The following is a 17,741-nucleotide window of genomic DNA, read 5'->3' on the forward strand; positions in this document are numbered from 1 at the left end:
TTGAAATCTGGGATCAGGATTTGGAAGATGGTGTTTTCCAGGATTGGGAATGACAGTTATTCAGTGGTCCATAGCAGTCATACTTTCAAAGTCGGAGAATGTGTAATATGCTTCAATTCTCATTAAAATGTCTACTAAAGTTATTTTTTACTCTATTTTCTCCAAATTATTTATCAGCAACTAAATTATTTGTTTAAAAAATTGGAACAAATAATAAATGGTGACTACTAATTTTCCTGATATAGTAAAAAGTAAGCAAAAGTACATTGTTTTGGTCCAGGATTGCCTGGAGCCAGTCCATGCTTGCTGTTTCAAGGGACCTGGCATATATGGCATACTGTTCTTAATATGTTTGCTCACCTTCTTGGCACTATGTGTTTTAACCAAGGTCTCTGAGAAAGGTTGTTTCCCCAGGTAAGGATTTTCCCCTGAAGTTAGGGAGGGAATAAAACCTCAACTAAGTGCCAGGCGGGTAATTAATCACTTTAACTACGAACAATCATGCTTAAGCTACATAATCTTTACTCCCTGGAATGGAGATAAGAAACACCCTAACCTTTGGAATAGAGATTGATAGGATTGGAATCAACTGGTATAAATACAGATGTAACAAGACAGAACTTAGAAGACAGAACCTACACAGAACCTAGAGACAGAAGAACTTCGCTGGAGAGAACATGGCAAAAGATCCTGGACAGAAACTGGCCACAGAACCTAGAGACAGAACCTAGCGAGAGAACATGGCTGAAGAACCTAGAGACAGAACCTGGCTACAGAACCTGGATAGAACATGGCAAGAGAACCTGACTAGAACCTGGTGACTGAACCTGGCTGGAGAACCTGGACAGAACCTGGCTGGAGAACCTAGCGAGGGAACATGGCTACAGAACCTGGCTGGAGAACCTGGAGAACCTGGCTGGAGAACCTAGCAAGAGAACATGGAAACAGAACCTGGCTGGAGATCCTAACCAGAACTTCACTGGAGATCCTGACCAGAACTTGGCTAGAGATCCTGGCTAGGCTGCTGATCAACTGAATGCTGTCTCTGTGTCATTCCTTCTTCGTCGACTCCGTCCACATCTTTGGGGACCCCTGGACCCGCTGGGGCTGGACCCCAGCACAGGATCTGGGAGCAAACTGTCATTCTGTATCCCCACCTTTTTGTTTTAAGTTGTTTATTTGTTTTTGTTACAGGTGAATCTCCTGTGGTCCTCACAGTGTGCAAGTTACAATGAACTTCAAGTGATATTGCCGTACATCTGATAGACCCATTTTTCACTATTGATAGCCATCTTGTTTGCGTCTCCAGGAAGTTCTTTAAAGCACTGAATTTCCTCTAAGTTTGAGAGGGAGAGAGCGTATATGCCTCAAGTAGGGCTGTGAATGACTTTGAGATATATACCTATGTCTGCACCTTCTTAGAAATAATAAAAGCAATGGTTCTCAACCTTCCTAATGCCATGACCCTTTAATACAGTTCATCATGTTGTGGTGACCCCCAACCATAAAATTATTTTCGTTGCTACTTCATAACTGTAATTTTGCTACTTTTATGAATCATAATGTAAATATCTGATATGCAGGATGTATTTAGGCGACCCCTGTGAAAGGGTCGTTCGACCCCCAAAGGGGTCGCGACCCATAGGTTGAGAACCACTGATATAGAGCAAAGTTCTCATCTCTAGTCTCCAACTGAAGATGTGGGGGGTAGAGAAGGAGATGGCAGGGGAAGCAACATAAAATACTTCAAATTTCATCTTTCTCATTGATACTTCTCATGGGTATTTTGTTCTAGAATATCCTAAGAAAATGTGGGGAGCAGGAGTCCTCACATAATTTAATCTTATTGTTGCAATGTCATTATTTCACTTAGAGTGTATCCCAGAATTTACACACCCAGATTCACTTAACAGCATATGGGAGTATTCTTAAATGCAAATTATCCGATCTTTCACATTAGCAAAAAAAAATTTTTTTTAATATATTTTATTGATTTTTTACAGAGAGGAAGGGAGAGAGATAGAGAGTTAGAAACATCGATGAGAAACATCGATCAGCCGCCTCCTGCACATCTCCCACTGGGGATGTGCCTGCAACCCAGGCACATGCCCTTGACCGGAATCAAACCTGGGACCCTTCAGTCCGCAGGCCGATGCTCTATCCACTGAGCCAAACCGGTTTCAGCCACATTAGCAAAATTTTAAAATGGCATCTCATGTATAGAACTACTAGATGACCAAGAAGCAATTGTAGCACCAAATATAATAAATATTTATTTATTTATTTATTATGTGTTAACACCATAGAACAGCAAGGCATAATCCCTATACTTAAAATTTCCCAATTAAATGGGGGGGGGGGAGAAAACAGTTAATGAAAAATTGCAATGTAATATACATATCTCATGCTGTTGCCCTAATAATTTATTTCCATTCAGGAACGGAAAAAATATGTTTGATTTCAATCTGGTCAGCTTGAGCAGAATGAAGTATGATATAGTGATATTATAGTTTGATTTGTACATAGCAGGTGTTTACTAAGTGCTTGTTGGATAAAGGAAAGACTGAATATCCTATCCAGTTTCTGTATAAGTGCCGTGTAGTCCTGACTAATTTCCAGAGTACTGCATATTTTCTAGGTCTCATAACGTATTTTAAATGTCCAAAGTCATATGCTTTTTGCTACTTATTTTTTAAAACGTGTCTAGTAAAGGCTACAGAACTTGTTTTAGTTGAGTATGTTAAAATGAAGTGAGGCAGGGAGCAGTGGAGCCTCAGTGCAAAATTTCAAATTGTTTTGGCAAGACCAACTCCTTTTTATACTAACCACCAGGGCACAAAGCGCCATTGTTATCCAACTGAATGAATGCATGGCTTTCATTTAGGAAAAAAGAAGACGAAAACTTTCTAGCAATCAAAGTTTCAGGAAAACAGTCAGTTGTGGCAAATGTCAGGTGAATTTGCTCACCAAATAATACTGGCAGCTGGATTTTTCCCATTGTTTTTCTGCTCCATCTTTCACAGCCAATGGCTAAGCAGTCAGAAACTGGCTGATATATATGTGTATGTGTGTGTGTGCATTTTCTCTTATTTAAATATATAAAAGTATACATAAATATAAATATCTATCTATATACACATTTGCACATGTCTTCTCTTGCCCTTCTGTTCAGCCATTAGGACATCCCTTAGCAGAACATCTTCACCTACTTAGAGTTCACCTTTAGTGAGCTGTCTACCAAAATGCATTTCTGTAACTTCAAATGATTGGTTCTTGGGATTCCTTAAGAGATAGTTGAGTTGAATTTTTGATGGCTTTACACTATTCTGGACAGTCATTACTTTGGCAGCAGTGGGCCAGGAAAATTCTTTGTACAAGATCCAAAAGAGTGTTTCTAAGTGTTCAGAAAAGGATTAATTATGAAAGCAAACTTTAAAGGTATAGGCAGAGTTGATCTCAGTTATTTTTGAATTAATTCTCAAAGCCACAATGATAAAAATAAAATCCCTCACCTGACTTCTATTTAGATCTGATCTGCCTGTCACCAGCAACTCATCCATGTGCGGGGATTAACTGTTCACATGCGCTTTCAGCATCCAAGTGCTGTGTGTGGAGCAATGGAAAATGATCACTTTGTTCTGTCATTCTCCGAGAACACAGGGCATCTCTGAAAAAGAAAACAACCCTTTATTTTGAGAACAGAGAAGATTAATTATGGTCACTTCACCAAGGTGCTTTTAAGTAAATTAGCCTGGACACCACCTCACCAGAACAATTATTCCTTTTCAGAGTTCTGTATCAGGGCCCTCGGTTCCAAGTTAAATACAGAAGATGAAAATGGAATTGCTTACTTGAATGTGACTTGACACCTTGGGGTCAGGGATTTGCAGTATCTAGAAAATGATTAGCATTTCCAGTGTCTGCCCTCTGTCCTGTCCCCGTCATGGCCTAGCATGGCTAAAACCCTGTCATCTCATCTGCAGGAAGAGGTTGCTCTTCACATCACACTCTGCCGCTTTATCAGATTAGGTCCACAAAAAGGTTTTGTTCGCGTCTTTGTCTCTTCAACTTCTAGATCATTTGATGCAACTTTACTGTCCCTAATTTTTCTTCCAGTTTTTTTTATTATTATTTCTTTAATTTGAATCTATTTAGAAGCATTCTCTGTCCTCAAAAACAATCATTTTTTAAATTCTAACTTTAAAAATAATCTGTGCTATACAGTAAACCTTTCATTTTGCAGACCTCAATTTAACCGACTTTTGACTTAACAGACAAAATTCCCGGCCTATATGTCATATTGAAAATTAATATCCTGTTAATTTTAAAATGCTTTTAACCAAGATTTCTTATATTTAAATTAACAGGTTATATTTTTCATTATTAACTCACTGTTATTTTTAACAAATTTTTACGAATAGGCCATATGTTGGAAAAAAAATGCTGTCATAATTTCGCCAACATATTACATAACTACAACCATAGTCTACATATTTAAATTCAAGGGTCACCGCTGGTAAATAATATTCCTCAAATGATTAGCACGTATTCACACCGCGTCGCTCCCGGTAATTGGTTCTGTTGTTGCATGGCGTGACTTTCTGCAGCAGTTTTAACTTGTGTCTGCAAAGTTCCCATGTGCCCTAAGCCACGCCCAGCCATGTGCATTTGTCTTACTCGTGGTGGCTGATAAATGCACACATTTACTAGACCTTCAGTATAAATTCAAAATTACTATAAAACATATAAAAAACTTTTCTATGAAATTATACTTTTCATACATAATTTTAATTACACAAATGTGTCTACATAAGAATGAACAAACTAATTTGTCAATTTTTTAATATATGTATTCAGAAAACCTACTTGATTAAATACCGAACACCCCATCACCCAAATTAGTCTATTATATCAAGGTTTTACTGTATTTTTCTCCTCTGTGCTCCTTTCTCCTTCAACTCATTCCTTTAAAAAAAATCCCCAAATTAAACTAATAATAAGGTCATAGGTTGGCTATAACATAACTTGGTTATGTCTAAAAAATAAGAAAGCAATAATCTGGAATGGCAGATTCTGTAAATTTCATGTAGTTCATCATTTAAAATATTATTTTGGCCCTAGCCAGTTTTGCTCAGTGGATAGTGTCAGCCTGCATACCAAAGGGTCCCAGGTTTGATTCTGGTCAAGGGCACATTCCTTGGTTGCATGCTCCTCCCCAGCCTGGACCCTAGTCAGAGCCTGTCCAATCAATGTGTTTCACATCGATGTTTCTCTCTGCCTTTCCTTCTCTCTTCCAGTATCTCTAAAAGATCAATAGAAAAATATTCTCGAGTGAGGATTACAAAAAAAGAGATTCTTTTGAATGAGAGAAAATACCCCAAAAGCCTTCTTTACCAAGTTTTCCAAGGAAGATATGCTATCCTCAAATTTTATATATTTTTGCTTTTTAAAGAAGGCCTAGAATTGTGTTGCAAAACAAAATATAATTTGTTGACAAAACTTCTTCTGTATTTTAGCTCACATACAGGCACTAATGTCATATTGCCACATCAGGTGGTATTTTAATTGAATAAGCCTTATGCACCTCTTACTCCAAGATGCACATAAACACTTCTAAGTGTGTGTCTGATCTTTAGCCCTCTCTTATAACGCTCCATCTAGAAATAGAAGGTTTTGCTGGTAGTCCAAGAAATCCACACACCTTTGAGCACTGGGCCTCTTTGAAGAATGTAGCTTTGCCATCCTGTTCTCTGCTACCGTTGCGCTTTGTCCCAGTGAGTGTCTTACGCAGTTTGGACGAGGAGAAGGCCCTGTGAAGCCAGTGCAGCTGTGCTGGACACCGTCACCGCTGCAAAAAGTCAGACAGTCTCTCTTTTTTGTGATCTCACCCTTCCTCTCCTTGAAACTTGTTTACTCAGGTCCTCTTACCATCTTTCAACCATTTGTCAAGAAAGTTTTGCAGTGGATCTCTTTCCAAATGAAATAGAATTGCATTTTTGAACCCAAATAAACTGCTCCATAGCCTTGTTTATTTAATATCTGTGTAGTGCCAAAAAATGCACACGCTTACTTTAAAATAAAAATATAGACAGCATCTTCTTTCTTTGTCATCTCAACCTCAAAACGCTTGATTCCAACAGCACTATAAGAAAATGGCGGTTGTTATACGTTCATAAGAAAATACACATGTGCATTTTTATAAAAAGAAGTGTATTTACTAAAATGTTCCTATGGTTAAATCTGTTTCTTGAGCTTTGTCTACAAGAAACAGGAATCTAAGAATAGCAGTGAAAAACCATTCTTATTCCTAATTGCTGCTATTTGTGTTGTTATGCTATATTATTTAATTTCCCGGTAACCTGAAACAAAGGGAGGATTACAGAAAAATGTGCTGTGGACCAGTTAAACTGCTCCACAGAGTTTGGTGCAAGAGCCACAGGGCCTAATAGGATTTCTGAACTTTACTGTTGTTTCTATCACTTGATCTTGTTTTTATACTGGAGAAAAGAAATGCAATAGCAAACTTTTGCTTTTTGATTTTTAATAAAGAGGCCAATGTTCAGTGGTTTGTATAGAACATATTAACTCTGCCTTTGTCTTTATTCAACCAAAATGCATTGAAGCCACTCTGTGGGCAGGTAGTATGCTACACTAGTGCTAAATGTTACAAAAAAGAAAACGGGGTGTTAGTATCATCATTTGTGTATGGATGCAGTCACTTGGTTGACTGAAATTTTTAAGCAAAACTATATGCATAACATGTTTAATTTTACAGTAAGGAAAAAGATCATTTCCTTATTTTAAAAACAAAATGTGTTTAACATTTAATTCAGATTCACAGGCTCATTTCTGAATGTGAAAAAATTAGGGGATATAAAAAGGGAAATAAAGTTTTAAAACCACAAGTTTATTGGAATGATTGTTTATGAAAATTTTATTCAAGGCCTAAAATGTTGCTTTAAAATGACGTGGCATTGATTTATATTATATTGTTCAAGGGCCAAGACACTTCTTGAGGAAATTTATAGTTTTACACTTTATATGCTTATAGCATCGATGGTGGCTAAGACTCCTTGCTCTCCTAAACCTCTGTGTTGGGGCTTGTGTTAAGAAACATGCTATTTGATGAATCTTTCCTACACATGAAGAAGTGAATATAATGTTGACCAGAAGGAGCAAAATCCTCAATACTTTAAGTGGAACTTGAAAAGGAAGATGTTTGGAACTTAAAGCAATAGCACATGACTTCCAATTTCAAAGTGGTGAAGTACCAGTGTTTGTGCCTTTCTCTCAAAGAATAACATTAGAAAAATAAGAATATGAAGAAATAGAAACCCTGATTTACCCATGGACAACTAGAAGACATCAGTGACTCGAAGTCAAAGAACATGGAAAGAAAAATGGTCAAGTGACTCAGAACACAGAAGGTGAAACTCAAGTGTCTGTCAAGGGGACAGCATTGGAAAGCCAATATCATCATCATTCAGAATTCCACAAAGGCTTTTGAATTGGAGTTACTATTACTGCAGGAGGAGAGGTGGAAAGGAGTACATTGGAAGCATCTGCAAGGAGGAATTTGACTTTCAACTCTCTGTCTCCCTCCTGGCCCCACCACAAACCCTGCAGAGACATACGAGTGTTCTCTGGAGGAACTTTGGGTTGAAGATGAAGCCAGAGAATAGCATTGGAAAGCAATAGGAGATTTAAAATAAGAGATTAAGTGAAAGTGGGTATACCAAGTAATGAGAACACCAGTTCCTAATCTTCTCTAGTTTCAGAAAAACTGAACTTCCCCTGAAGGAGTAAACCTTCATATACTCATAATTTGGAGCCTCCGCTATTCCCACCTCCCCCAAAGCCAGTGACTACCTGATTAGTCTACAATTGAATTATGAAATTATAGGCATGATCTGCAGTAATTGATGCTGTGCTATGCATTGGTGTCTAACCGTACCTGACATCTCATGGCTTAAAACAATAGAGGTTGATGTCTCACTCCCATGAAGTCCAGTATGGCTGAGAGCTCTCCTCTATCTTGCAGCTATGCCATATGGAGCATGAGGCCTCTGAGGATCTCCTAGCAGAGATGAGGATGGAAGAGCCCAGCACATAGGCTCTTAATTGTGTCATCCCAGAGGTGACACATGTCATAGTGCAGTGTTCAGAAGCATTCACATGGGAGATGTGGGAGGGCACATGGACTAGAGGGGGCCACTAACTTAACAACACTATGCAAACTCATGTCTAGGTCCTCGTAAGAACCTTCACTTCTCGTGCACCAGCCATGGGACTTGTCGTTGATTTCATTTTAAATTTAAAAGCTAGTATCTATTGCTTACCTATTATGTGCTGGCCCTGTGACAGGGCTACAAATATAGATATGCGCCCTGACTGGTATGGCTCAGTGGGAGAGTGTCAGTCTGCACAATGAAGAGTCACGGGTTTGATTCCCAGTCAAGGGCATGTATGTGGGTTGCAGGTTCATTCTGAGCCCTGTTCGGGGCACGTGCAGGAGGCAACCAGTCAATCTGTCTCTCTCACATAGATGTTTCTCTCTCCCCTCCCTCCCGTCCATTCTCTCTAAAAATATATCAATGGAAAAAATATCCTAAGGTGAGGATTAACAAAATAAAAAATAGAGTGCAGGATTGGGGGGTGGGGAGACAATGGAGGGGTTAGGACACATTTGTAATACCGTAATCAATAAAGAAAAAAATAAAAAATAGAGAAATGCATATGATACAGTCTCTAGTCTCAGGATTATTCTACGATTTAAGCTCTTAGTTTACATTGGCTTCAAAATAACTTTTAGGTAATTTCCTCTAAGTGTTTATATTGGTAGATGTAAATTTGTGACTCACTAGCTAATCAAAAGACTGTGTAAGTAATTGATTAATAACAGTATCTTTTGTTCCTGTCACAAATATTAATTTCAGATATTTCTCCCAAATCTTGAAAACCATCCTCTTTTCCTTTTAACTAAAATAATCATTGAGAACTCTTTTCTTCTTTATAATGGCAACATGTGAGGATCTCTAATGTGCTTCATAGATAAGTAACTGCAAATTCATCTATTTCTTGGTATTACCTTGTGGTTTATTTCTGATATTCACTGAAGCGGGTTTGCAGATTAATTTTAATATGAAATGTTCCATAGAAAGTCTCATAGAATATCAGTTGAAAGCAATTGTCCAGGAAGAGTTTTCATTTCTGAGTCAGTCTTGCAAATGAATCTCATATACTTTGTAAAAGGAAGTCACTCTTCTGATTTAAAAAGATATATTTATCCTAGAAATACTATTCTATCTGTTTGTATTTGATTTTCTAAGCCTACAGCTTGAACTGCTTATAGCAGTGGTACAAATGAATTTTAGTTATTGGGTTCTGAGAGTATTAATAAATTTTTTATAATGTTTGATTTCCATATGTTTTCTTTTCCAGAGTACCCGCGTGGCCTTGGACCATCTGGAGTCTGTGCCTGAGAAACTCAGCCTACTGGAAGGTTTCAAGGGCTTCAGAGTAAGACAGAGTTGGCTTGTCTCTTTCAGTATTTTTATTTGAGTGAAAACACTTGACATCTTTCCGACGTGCAAAGAAAATTGTAGGTAGGGAGGAAAGACCAAAAAACATTGGGACGTTTCACACTCCATCGTATCAGAGATTATTGACATTTGTGACGTCAGATTGAAAATAATGGGGCATATATTAGCACAATATGGGAAAATAGGGACTCTTACTCTACTCCCAGAAGCTCATTTGGCCCTCAGAAACTTTAACTATGATTTAGAAATACCTGTGAATTAAAACAGGTTACACATTACATTGACAATAGATAACTTTTGTGAGAAATAATTTTAATTTACAAATTATCTTCTTTGAGTTTCTGTTTTTCAGAGTACTGTTGTTTTTTTTTTGAGAGAGAGAGATGATGGTGCACAGGTTATCCCTGTATTGTGGCATGTGAATTGAAATCTGCGTAGAGTTTTAGATTTTATATCCCATGCCATTTATTGATAGCATGGGGTATGAAATCTAACCACAAAGCTTTTCATTAAAAATCCAATTAATTACATGTGTGGATTTACCTACTATAGTTTTTTAAAGTTCCTCACAGAGCCCTGGCCTGTTCAGTTGATTGGAGCATTTTGAAAGAAGTGGTTCAGCTCTATAATCCCACATTTAAATATTACATATTTGTAATGGTAAAAGGGAGTAGCATTGAGTTCCAAGCCTCCATCCACCACAAATTGCCTACCCTTGGGCAACTCATTCTTAGCTTTACAGGGGCTATAGCTGTTTTTTTACATAAAAATGAGAACTTTGGAATTTTAATACTCCTTCTATTTGGGGAACTAAGTCCCATAGATGATTTTTCTTACATACAAAAATCAGTTGCTCTCATTCTAATTTTCTAATTACTCTCTAATTCATAATGTTGCTGTCTAAATAAATGGCTATATTGACTATTTGCACTGTTTTAGCCTCTCCCCGCAAAATGAAGGAAAGGTAGGAAGGGTGAGAGAGACATCAGCTGAGGAAATTTTTTGTGTGTGTGTGTGTGTGTGTGTGTGTTTTAATTTCTTTATTACTGGAATCTTTTTACCCTTTTGCTTTTGAGGTCAGATGAGATATCCTTAAGTTTAAAAATCTATGTGCTATAATAGTTAAAAAGTAAAATGTTATTTAAGAATTAGTGAAAAATAGGTGCTAGTTTTAAAGGTAACATTCTTTTTGATGCCAGGTACTACTAGATGTCATTAATGATGATCTTTGGAAAACTTCCTGTTACTTGAAACTTATTCCTCTCAACTAACTGTCAGTCATTTCAGATTGGCACCAGGACTAGTTGTAAATAAAATGCAAATAACCAATGTCAGACTCTGGTTTATTTTTATCATGTCATCCAAAGTGACCAATTTCTTCTTCATCAATGATGTATGGTTCCCCTAAGTATCTCCCTAAACTTTTATAATTGTTTATTTTCTACATACCAATACTTTTTTAAAATTTAAATTCTTTATTATTTAAAGTATTACATACGTCTCATTTTCCCCCCATTGACCTCTCCCCCGCTGCCCCCATCCCCTAGCACAAGCCCTCACCCCCCTATGTCTGTGTCCATTGGTTATGCTCATATGCATGCATACCATACCAATACTTGTATTCTAATTTCAAGTGCTGATTTTTCTTTCATCCACCAGTTTAGATGTGTTGTTGTTTTTCCAGGATTCCCACAGTTTATCTGAGAGAACCGATGGGAGGTACTCCAAATACAGAGTTCCTCGAGAGTCTCTTCAGCAGCGCCGAGATGAGCCCAAGTACAGAATCAGAAACTTCAAAGTAATGTCCTTTATATACATGTTCAGTCTTAGAGTATTTTCCATGTTCCTGGCTACTGCCCTCACAGCAGCTCCTGCAGGGTTCCTGTAAGAGAAGATATTCTCTGATGCATGAAATAGATTTTCAGTTTCGTGGGAGTTGAGAATAAAAAGATAGTGCCTATAATTTTTACCTGGGAACTAATGTGTATGTTTATGCTACTGTGGAGCAATATGTTGTTTGTCCATGGGAATCGATGCTGCTTAAGAAATCCTGAGCCGGGAAACCCTGGTCTCTTGCTTGGTTAAAGGCTAAGTGTGGGTGGTCGGTTGCACTCCTTGTGCGTAAGCCCAGCCACTCTCAGTGCTGACATCCCCAGTAGGCAAAGTAACATATAGGGAACTTTGTAAACTATAATCTTGGCACATACAGTCATCTGTCATTCATCATTCTTCCCATGAGGATATGAACTCCATACTACTAATTAATGGGGATGCTTATAGATGAATCAGGGAACTTAAAATTTGGGGGTGAGACCAATATAGGACACTAGAAAGATTTGACCATATTGACAAAAAAGCCCGCCATTCCCTAGATTCTCCTCAAGATTCACCTGTGCTGTGGGTGATTTCAAACCCATTGGATTCTTAACAGGTATTAGCTAGAGCAAGCTTTCTCAACCTTGGCATTATCTGCATTTGGGTCCAATATCTGTTGTAGAGATGGTCACATGCATTGTAGGTTATTTAGCAGCATCCCCACTAAGCAGATGCCAGTAGACTCCTCCATCCCAAGTTGTATCATCCAGAAATGTTTCCAGACACTGCCAGATGGCACTTCAAGGGCAAAATTGACCCCCATGGGGAACATTGTCCTAAAAGGAATCCACTGATATTCAAATGTACATGCCAATTCAGTTTAGAAAAAAAAAATAGCTAAAGGCTCTTCGGGCTGTTTTATATTCTTAGAAACTTAAGTATGTACGAATGAATATTCATTGCACTGTATCTATTTACTCATTACAGCCAAATATAATATTTCTAAGAAGTTACTGCCTCCTGAATGAAATCAAATAGAACACTCAGTGGATATAATGACTGTTCATTTCTATAGTCCTCCCTAGCATGCTTAAAATGAGCACCCCACTTTCTCAATCCCCAGAAAACTGAACACTGTTATGCCACATTATTGATACCCTTACTGTGAAGAGGGAATGCTGTGGCTTTATAGCACCTTACCTTTGGTTTTTACAGATTGGCATTAGGGACTCTAGTAGGGACCTTGTTGTTTCATATAGCAAAATTCAAGTTTGCTGAATCATCTCCCAGCATTCCCAGTAGTCTCCCATACACTCCAGCATCTCTCCATCACTTACAGGGGTGCTGCCAACTTAAACAGAAATACGGGGTTTAGACAACAATAGCAAATAATAATAACTACTTATTGAGCCACTCACATGAAATTGCCCTGTTTGTAGGTGTTGCACACTTTATATGCATTATCTCATATAATCTTCCCAGCAACCCTATTGGGTTGGTACCATTCCCCCCACCCCTTTTACCATTGAAGAAAGCAGAGTTTTAGAACAATTAAATGGTTGAACCAGAATTAAAACCTCAATATACCTTGCTTACATTTGCAGCTGATTTGTAAGTGAGGCCAACACTTAGCAAAATGAGAAATAAGTTTTGCAGATAGATAGTGCAAGTATAGGAAAGGGCCAGAAAGTGTATTATATGATGACGGTGTTCCACATTAGTACTATCTAAACCTTGTAAAACGTTGATTCATTTCAGTGATGAATATGTAGACTGTCACCATATGTAACACGTGCCTGAAATAGTGCAGCAATCTAACAAAACTCATATAAATATCACATTTTTTGTAGTCATTAGATATGGAAATGTGGGAGAACAGTTTTGCCATTTGCAGATACCAATGATCATTTGCTTACATGCTTCTTATGAAAACAATTTATTTAAAAAGACTGGGAGGGGAGGCAGCTTCAAAAAAAGCATGAACTTCCATGATCAGTGAGAATGTTGTTAATCATTTCTGGGCTTCATGGCTAATCAGAAAAGCTACCTCAGGTTAGTCACAGGCATTCTGAAGAAAACACTTCATTTATAAGAGGCATTGGGATTCTTTCTATCAAGAGAGAACGTGCCCATAATATATTATTTCAACAGCTATTAACTTCCTACATGTTTTGCTAGGACAGAGTTCAGAGAAAGGCACGTTGCAGGGACTAAATTTGTTGGTTCTACTGAAAACTTATTCACATATTGTCTTTCACTCTCAACAGTTGAGTTGAGTAGTTACAACAGAAACTGTATGGCTCAAAATGTCCAATATATTTACTCTCTGACCCTCTATAGAAAATGCTTCCCAATTCTTTGTCTAGAGAAAGTGGAAATTACCAATCTGGTCTTTCTTCCTTTGCATGTATATAAAACATTTTCTTTCCTTTATTTACCAATCAAATAAATACTTCGCATGTTCTTAGGAAAATCACAGTATTTGTCTATTCATTCAACAAACATTCATTGTTAGTTGTGTGTCAGGAACTTACTAGATGCATGGGCCTCACATCATTAAAAGAAATAGACAAAGATCCTTGCCTTCTTGAAGCTTCCATTCTAAATGAGGAATATTCATGTTTGTTGTTATTGTTGTTTTTTAAAATACAACATTCAACAAACATTGCGTTTCTACTGTACACAGGCACTCTGCAAGGGCTAAAAAGAATGGAATAATAAGAAAAAGAATTACCCATCCTTAGGAATCCAAAGCCTCCACACACACAACTGTTGTGTAAAGGAGAAAGGGATAAATGCTGTTATGGAGACTTTAATAGACTGAAATGGGAGTTCAGAGAAAAAAGAAAGATACCCATAGTCTTTTGAAAAAATGGTTTATGATGACAAAGTACAGGAAAGTATTTGATCCCCATCTCTTTGGAAGAGAGTGGCTATTAGCATTACAGTTGTACAACTCTGACTGTATTATTATTGACAGTTAAATAACTGTTGGAATAGAGAACCATGTTGGCAACTGGCTTCTTATGTTGTTGTTAATGTAGGAAGGCGGCGAGACGTCCACTATGACCACACTGCTAGTGGAGGGAAGGGTTAGCAGGAAGTAACTCAGGTTCTTTTACAATCCAGGCTAGAGCCATCTCCTGCAATTTGCTCTCGTGGCAATCACCAGAACAAGAACTATCAGATTTCTAGAAATCCATCGAGATTTTCAGCAGGAGCGACGTGCACAGTTGCTGAGAGCATAATGTAATATTGTACTAAGTTGACCAAGTAACTGGACCAAGTCTGTTCTAAAAATTTATATTTAGAATTTAATTCAAAGCCGAATCTGACATATTTTCTTTATCTTTGTAGGGACAGCAGAGGCATTTCATGGCCTCTCTTTCATCAGGCCTAATTGGGTTTCTATCGGACAGTTTCCTCCCTGCTGTCCCAGCTGTTTCAGATAGAACAGAATGTTCGAAAGTCAGCCAATGGCATAGCATTGCTAATCTGAATTCACAGAGGAGTGTGGTTTTGTTCAAGAAGTCCCTGTTTGCTACCTGCATTTTTTGCTCTCTGCACATACTAAATATATGGTTTTAATTAGCAGTGAGTTTTTTTTAGTAAAATCACAGAAGGCATGCATTGTTCCCATTCTTCCTCCTCCTAAAAGGAAATTCATGATTTTCAATCTTTAGTGGAAGGGTCAGTATGTAACTTCTTTTTAAGGAAGCAGATGTTTTATAGGATAAGATGAGGTGGGTGAGGAAGTGTTGACGATGTCTTTCAGCACAGTTTATGAAAGCAGAGCTGGCTGAAGCCCTTTGGCATATTTGTTCGGAGTAAGAGTCCGTATGGTATTCAGTACGGTTTTGCCCCTGGGAGCCAGTTCTCCTTCCTTGAATCTCTTCCTGATTTGTTTATACTTTGCTTATAGCAATTAATGGCTGTTAGATCTTCTCTCTTAGGTCAGCTATTTCTGTACATACCTTAAATCTTTTACAATAGTAGCTTCTAAAGCATGCTGTGCATTAACTCCTGATGCAAATCAAGATTATAGGTGATTTTTATTTAATGACTATTAAAACATATCACTATTGTATTTTTCAGGTAATTTTACAAAAATTGCTTGGTAATAATACTGTCAACTATGGGGGAATTTGAGGGAGAGTTAACCACATCATGCCCCGATGATCTCATTTATAACTACCTCTCTCCATGCTTCAACAAGAAATCATATATAAACTGCTGTGCAAATATATCTCTATGCTTCTCCCAATCTTAGCCAGTTTGCCATTCTTTAAACCCCTCTTATATAGAGATTTAAGGTGCAAAGCTAATTAATCTGTAAGTTAACATAAAAGAAAATAGTAAGTATAACTATAGTTGAATACTGAAATTTTGGAAATGTGGTTCTGCTAGATTGTAGGACTTTTGAGGGCAGATACTGTCTGCCTCATCTTTGACTCCAGAATACACAGCAAACACATACATGTTAAATTGTGAGTACATATTTTTCTCTAGCTTCAGCCTTTCTAGAATTCTAACAGAAATTTAATTTCACACATATGAAACCTGGCAGGCAATCAAATCATGCTAAGTCTGAAGAGATTTTTATTCTTTTGAAGTGATCAAGGCTAACTTGCCAGCCATAATATTTAACTAGTTGATTTCATTTTGCTCTTTTAGAAGTTAAACAAAAGGTTGCCAAATGGATTGGGATTTTTCTTTATTATAAAATCTGAAAATAGCAATGGATCAAAAGTGTTTATTTAGGAATCAATATAGGTACTTAGATGAGCACATTAATTTTTTAACCTGCTTGAGCCCCACTCTACCAAACCTAGTTCCCTTAACAAGCTTCCAGCCATCCCAGTGATTTACTCAAGAGCAATAGAAAGATTGAGAAGAAATTCATCTATAAAGATCCATTTTAAATAATCTCAAATTCAAAATTCTACATACTAAAACCATAAAGAATACCAAGTAACTGTCTTAGTAGTTTTTATTAAACATGCTTGAATAATGTTCATGCAAACAATCATTGTTTTCTTTAAAATAGTCACTTTAAGAGAATAAATACTAAGTCCAATTAGGCACCATCGTTAAAACATCTTTGTCTTTGTTAGTTAAGTAAGTGGCAAATTCTTTTGAGTGTCATTGTTTATGGCAAATTTGTATCCACTGTGAGTAGATTAGATTTGGCCTCTGAAAGACTAAAGTAATACAGAGCCAAATCTGAAGTAGGTTACAAAAAAAAGACTGAATAGATCCTTTTCATTAGTGAGTGGTTGGGAATATTAAATTTTATGCAATAAAGTATCAACTGGACAAAGGTAAATTTATCAGATGATCTGACCTAGCACAGTGTTGTCATGAGTCTGTTCACCTGTGGATGACTGTGGCTTTGGGTTGATGGTACTTGTGCTGTGCATTGGGATTTCCTGTAATAAAGATCATGTGAATGGTTAGAAGTGCTGACTGTTTAGTGGTTCTGTTCAGATAGGCTGAAATCATAAAGTGTTCGTGCCGAGAGGACTTAGAGATGATCTGGCCCAGCACCCTCATTTTTTACATGCAGAAACTGAGAATACGAGAGTAGCAGTCTCCTATGTTCCAACTTCCACCATGGCAAACTTTCATTTCTGTACTTTAGACAGTAAATGACCCTTTGTGGCCATTTTTTTAGTTCCTTAATGCAAATAACACTGTGCTAACGTGTGGACAATTGGGATGGGTGAATGAATAGATAGAGACAATAACAGCATCACCCTCATGGAGGTTAACAGCTAAAGTAGGAGCCTTGCAGACTGAGATGTGGAGGACAGGCTTTACATAAACTGTCTCCACAGCTTTACCTTTCAAACAGGAATAAAACCTACTGAGGAAGAGGTTAGGCATTTTTAAGCACCGATGGAGGATTGGGAATAAAGAACGGGGGCGAGTTGGAGGGATAGCGCATTGTTAGTGTGGAGACGAGTTCTGGAAAACATTCCTGCCACAGGCTCAGAAACACATAAGTGTTTTTTCCTTCTCTCCAGGGGAAGGGTTGGATAAATTAAAATAAAAAAAAATTAAATGTATCACTTGTCTTATAAACTTTGAACTTATAATATTCTGGAGAGAAAAATACTTGGTGGGCGTCATTAAATATTAATCATTACAGATCAGTTTAGCAAAGACATTTTAGTCAGGTTGGAACAGCTTTTAAGAAACCAATTACAATGTGGGTTATGAAAGAGAAGTGGAAGAAACCCAGGGAAAATATTAGAAAATGCAAGTCCCTGCACCCAGTGGAATTTTTGCAGGGAATTCTGGCTAACTAACTTGTTGAGACTTAAGACAGCAATAAAAATAAGTCCGTGTGCTAAGGATATAAGAATTGGTAAAAAGCAAAAG

General features: G+C 37.4%; 1 protein-coding gene across 8 annotated transcripts in view; it reads left to right on the plus strand.

Moving 5' to 3' along the window:
• CEP128 (centrosomal protein 128) overlaps window positions 1-17,741 on the plus strand; it is a 343,429-nt gene that overhangs the window by 312,015 nt on the left and 13,673 nt on the right. For all 8 annotated transcript variants that reach the window (XM_059688963.1, XM_059688957.1, XM_059688982.1 and 5 more), the window contains 2 exons: window positions 9,442-9,519; window positions 11,227-11,340. In XM_059688963.1, the coding sequence (XP_059544946.1) occupies window positions 9,442-9,519; window positions 11,227-11,340 (192 nt within the window). The remainder of the gene's footprint in view (window positions 1-9,441; window positions 9,520-11,226; window positions 11,341-17,741) is intronic.

Source organism: Myotis daubentonii, chromosome 1 (assembly GCF_963259705.1).
Source record: "Myotis daubentonii chromosome 1, mMyoDau2.1, whole genome shotgun sequence".
Classification (NCBI taxonomy): domain Eukaryota; kingdom Metazoa; phylum Chordata; class Mammalia; order Chiroptera; family Vespertilionidae; genus Myotis; species Myotis daubentonii.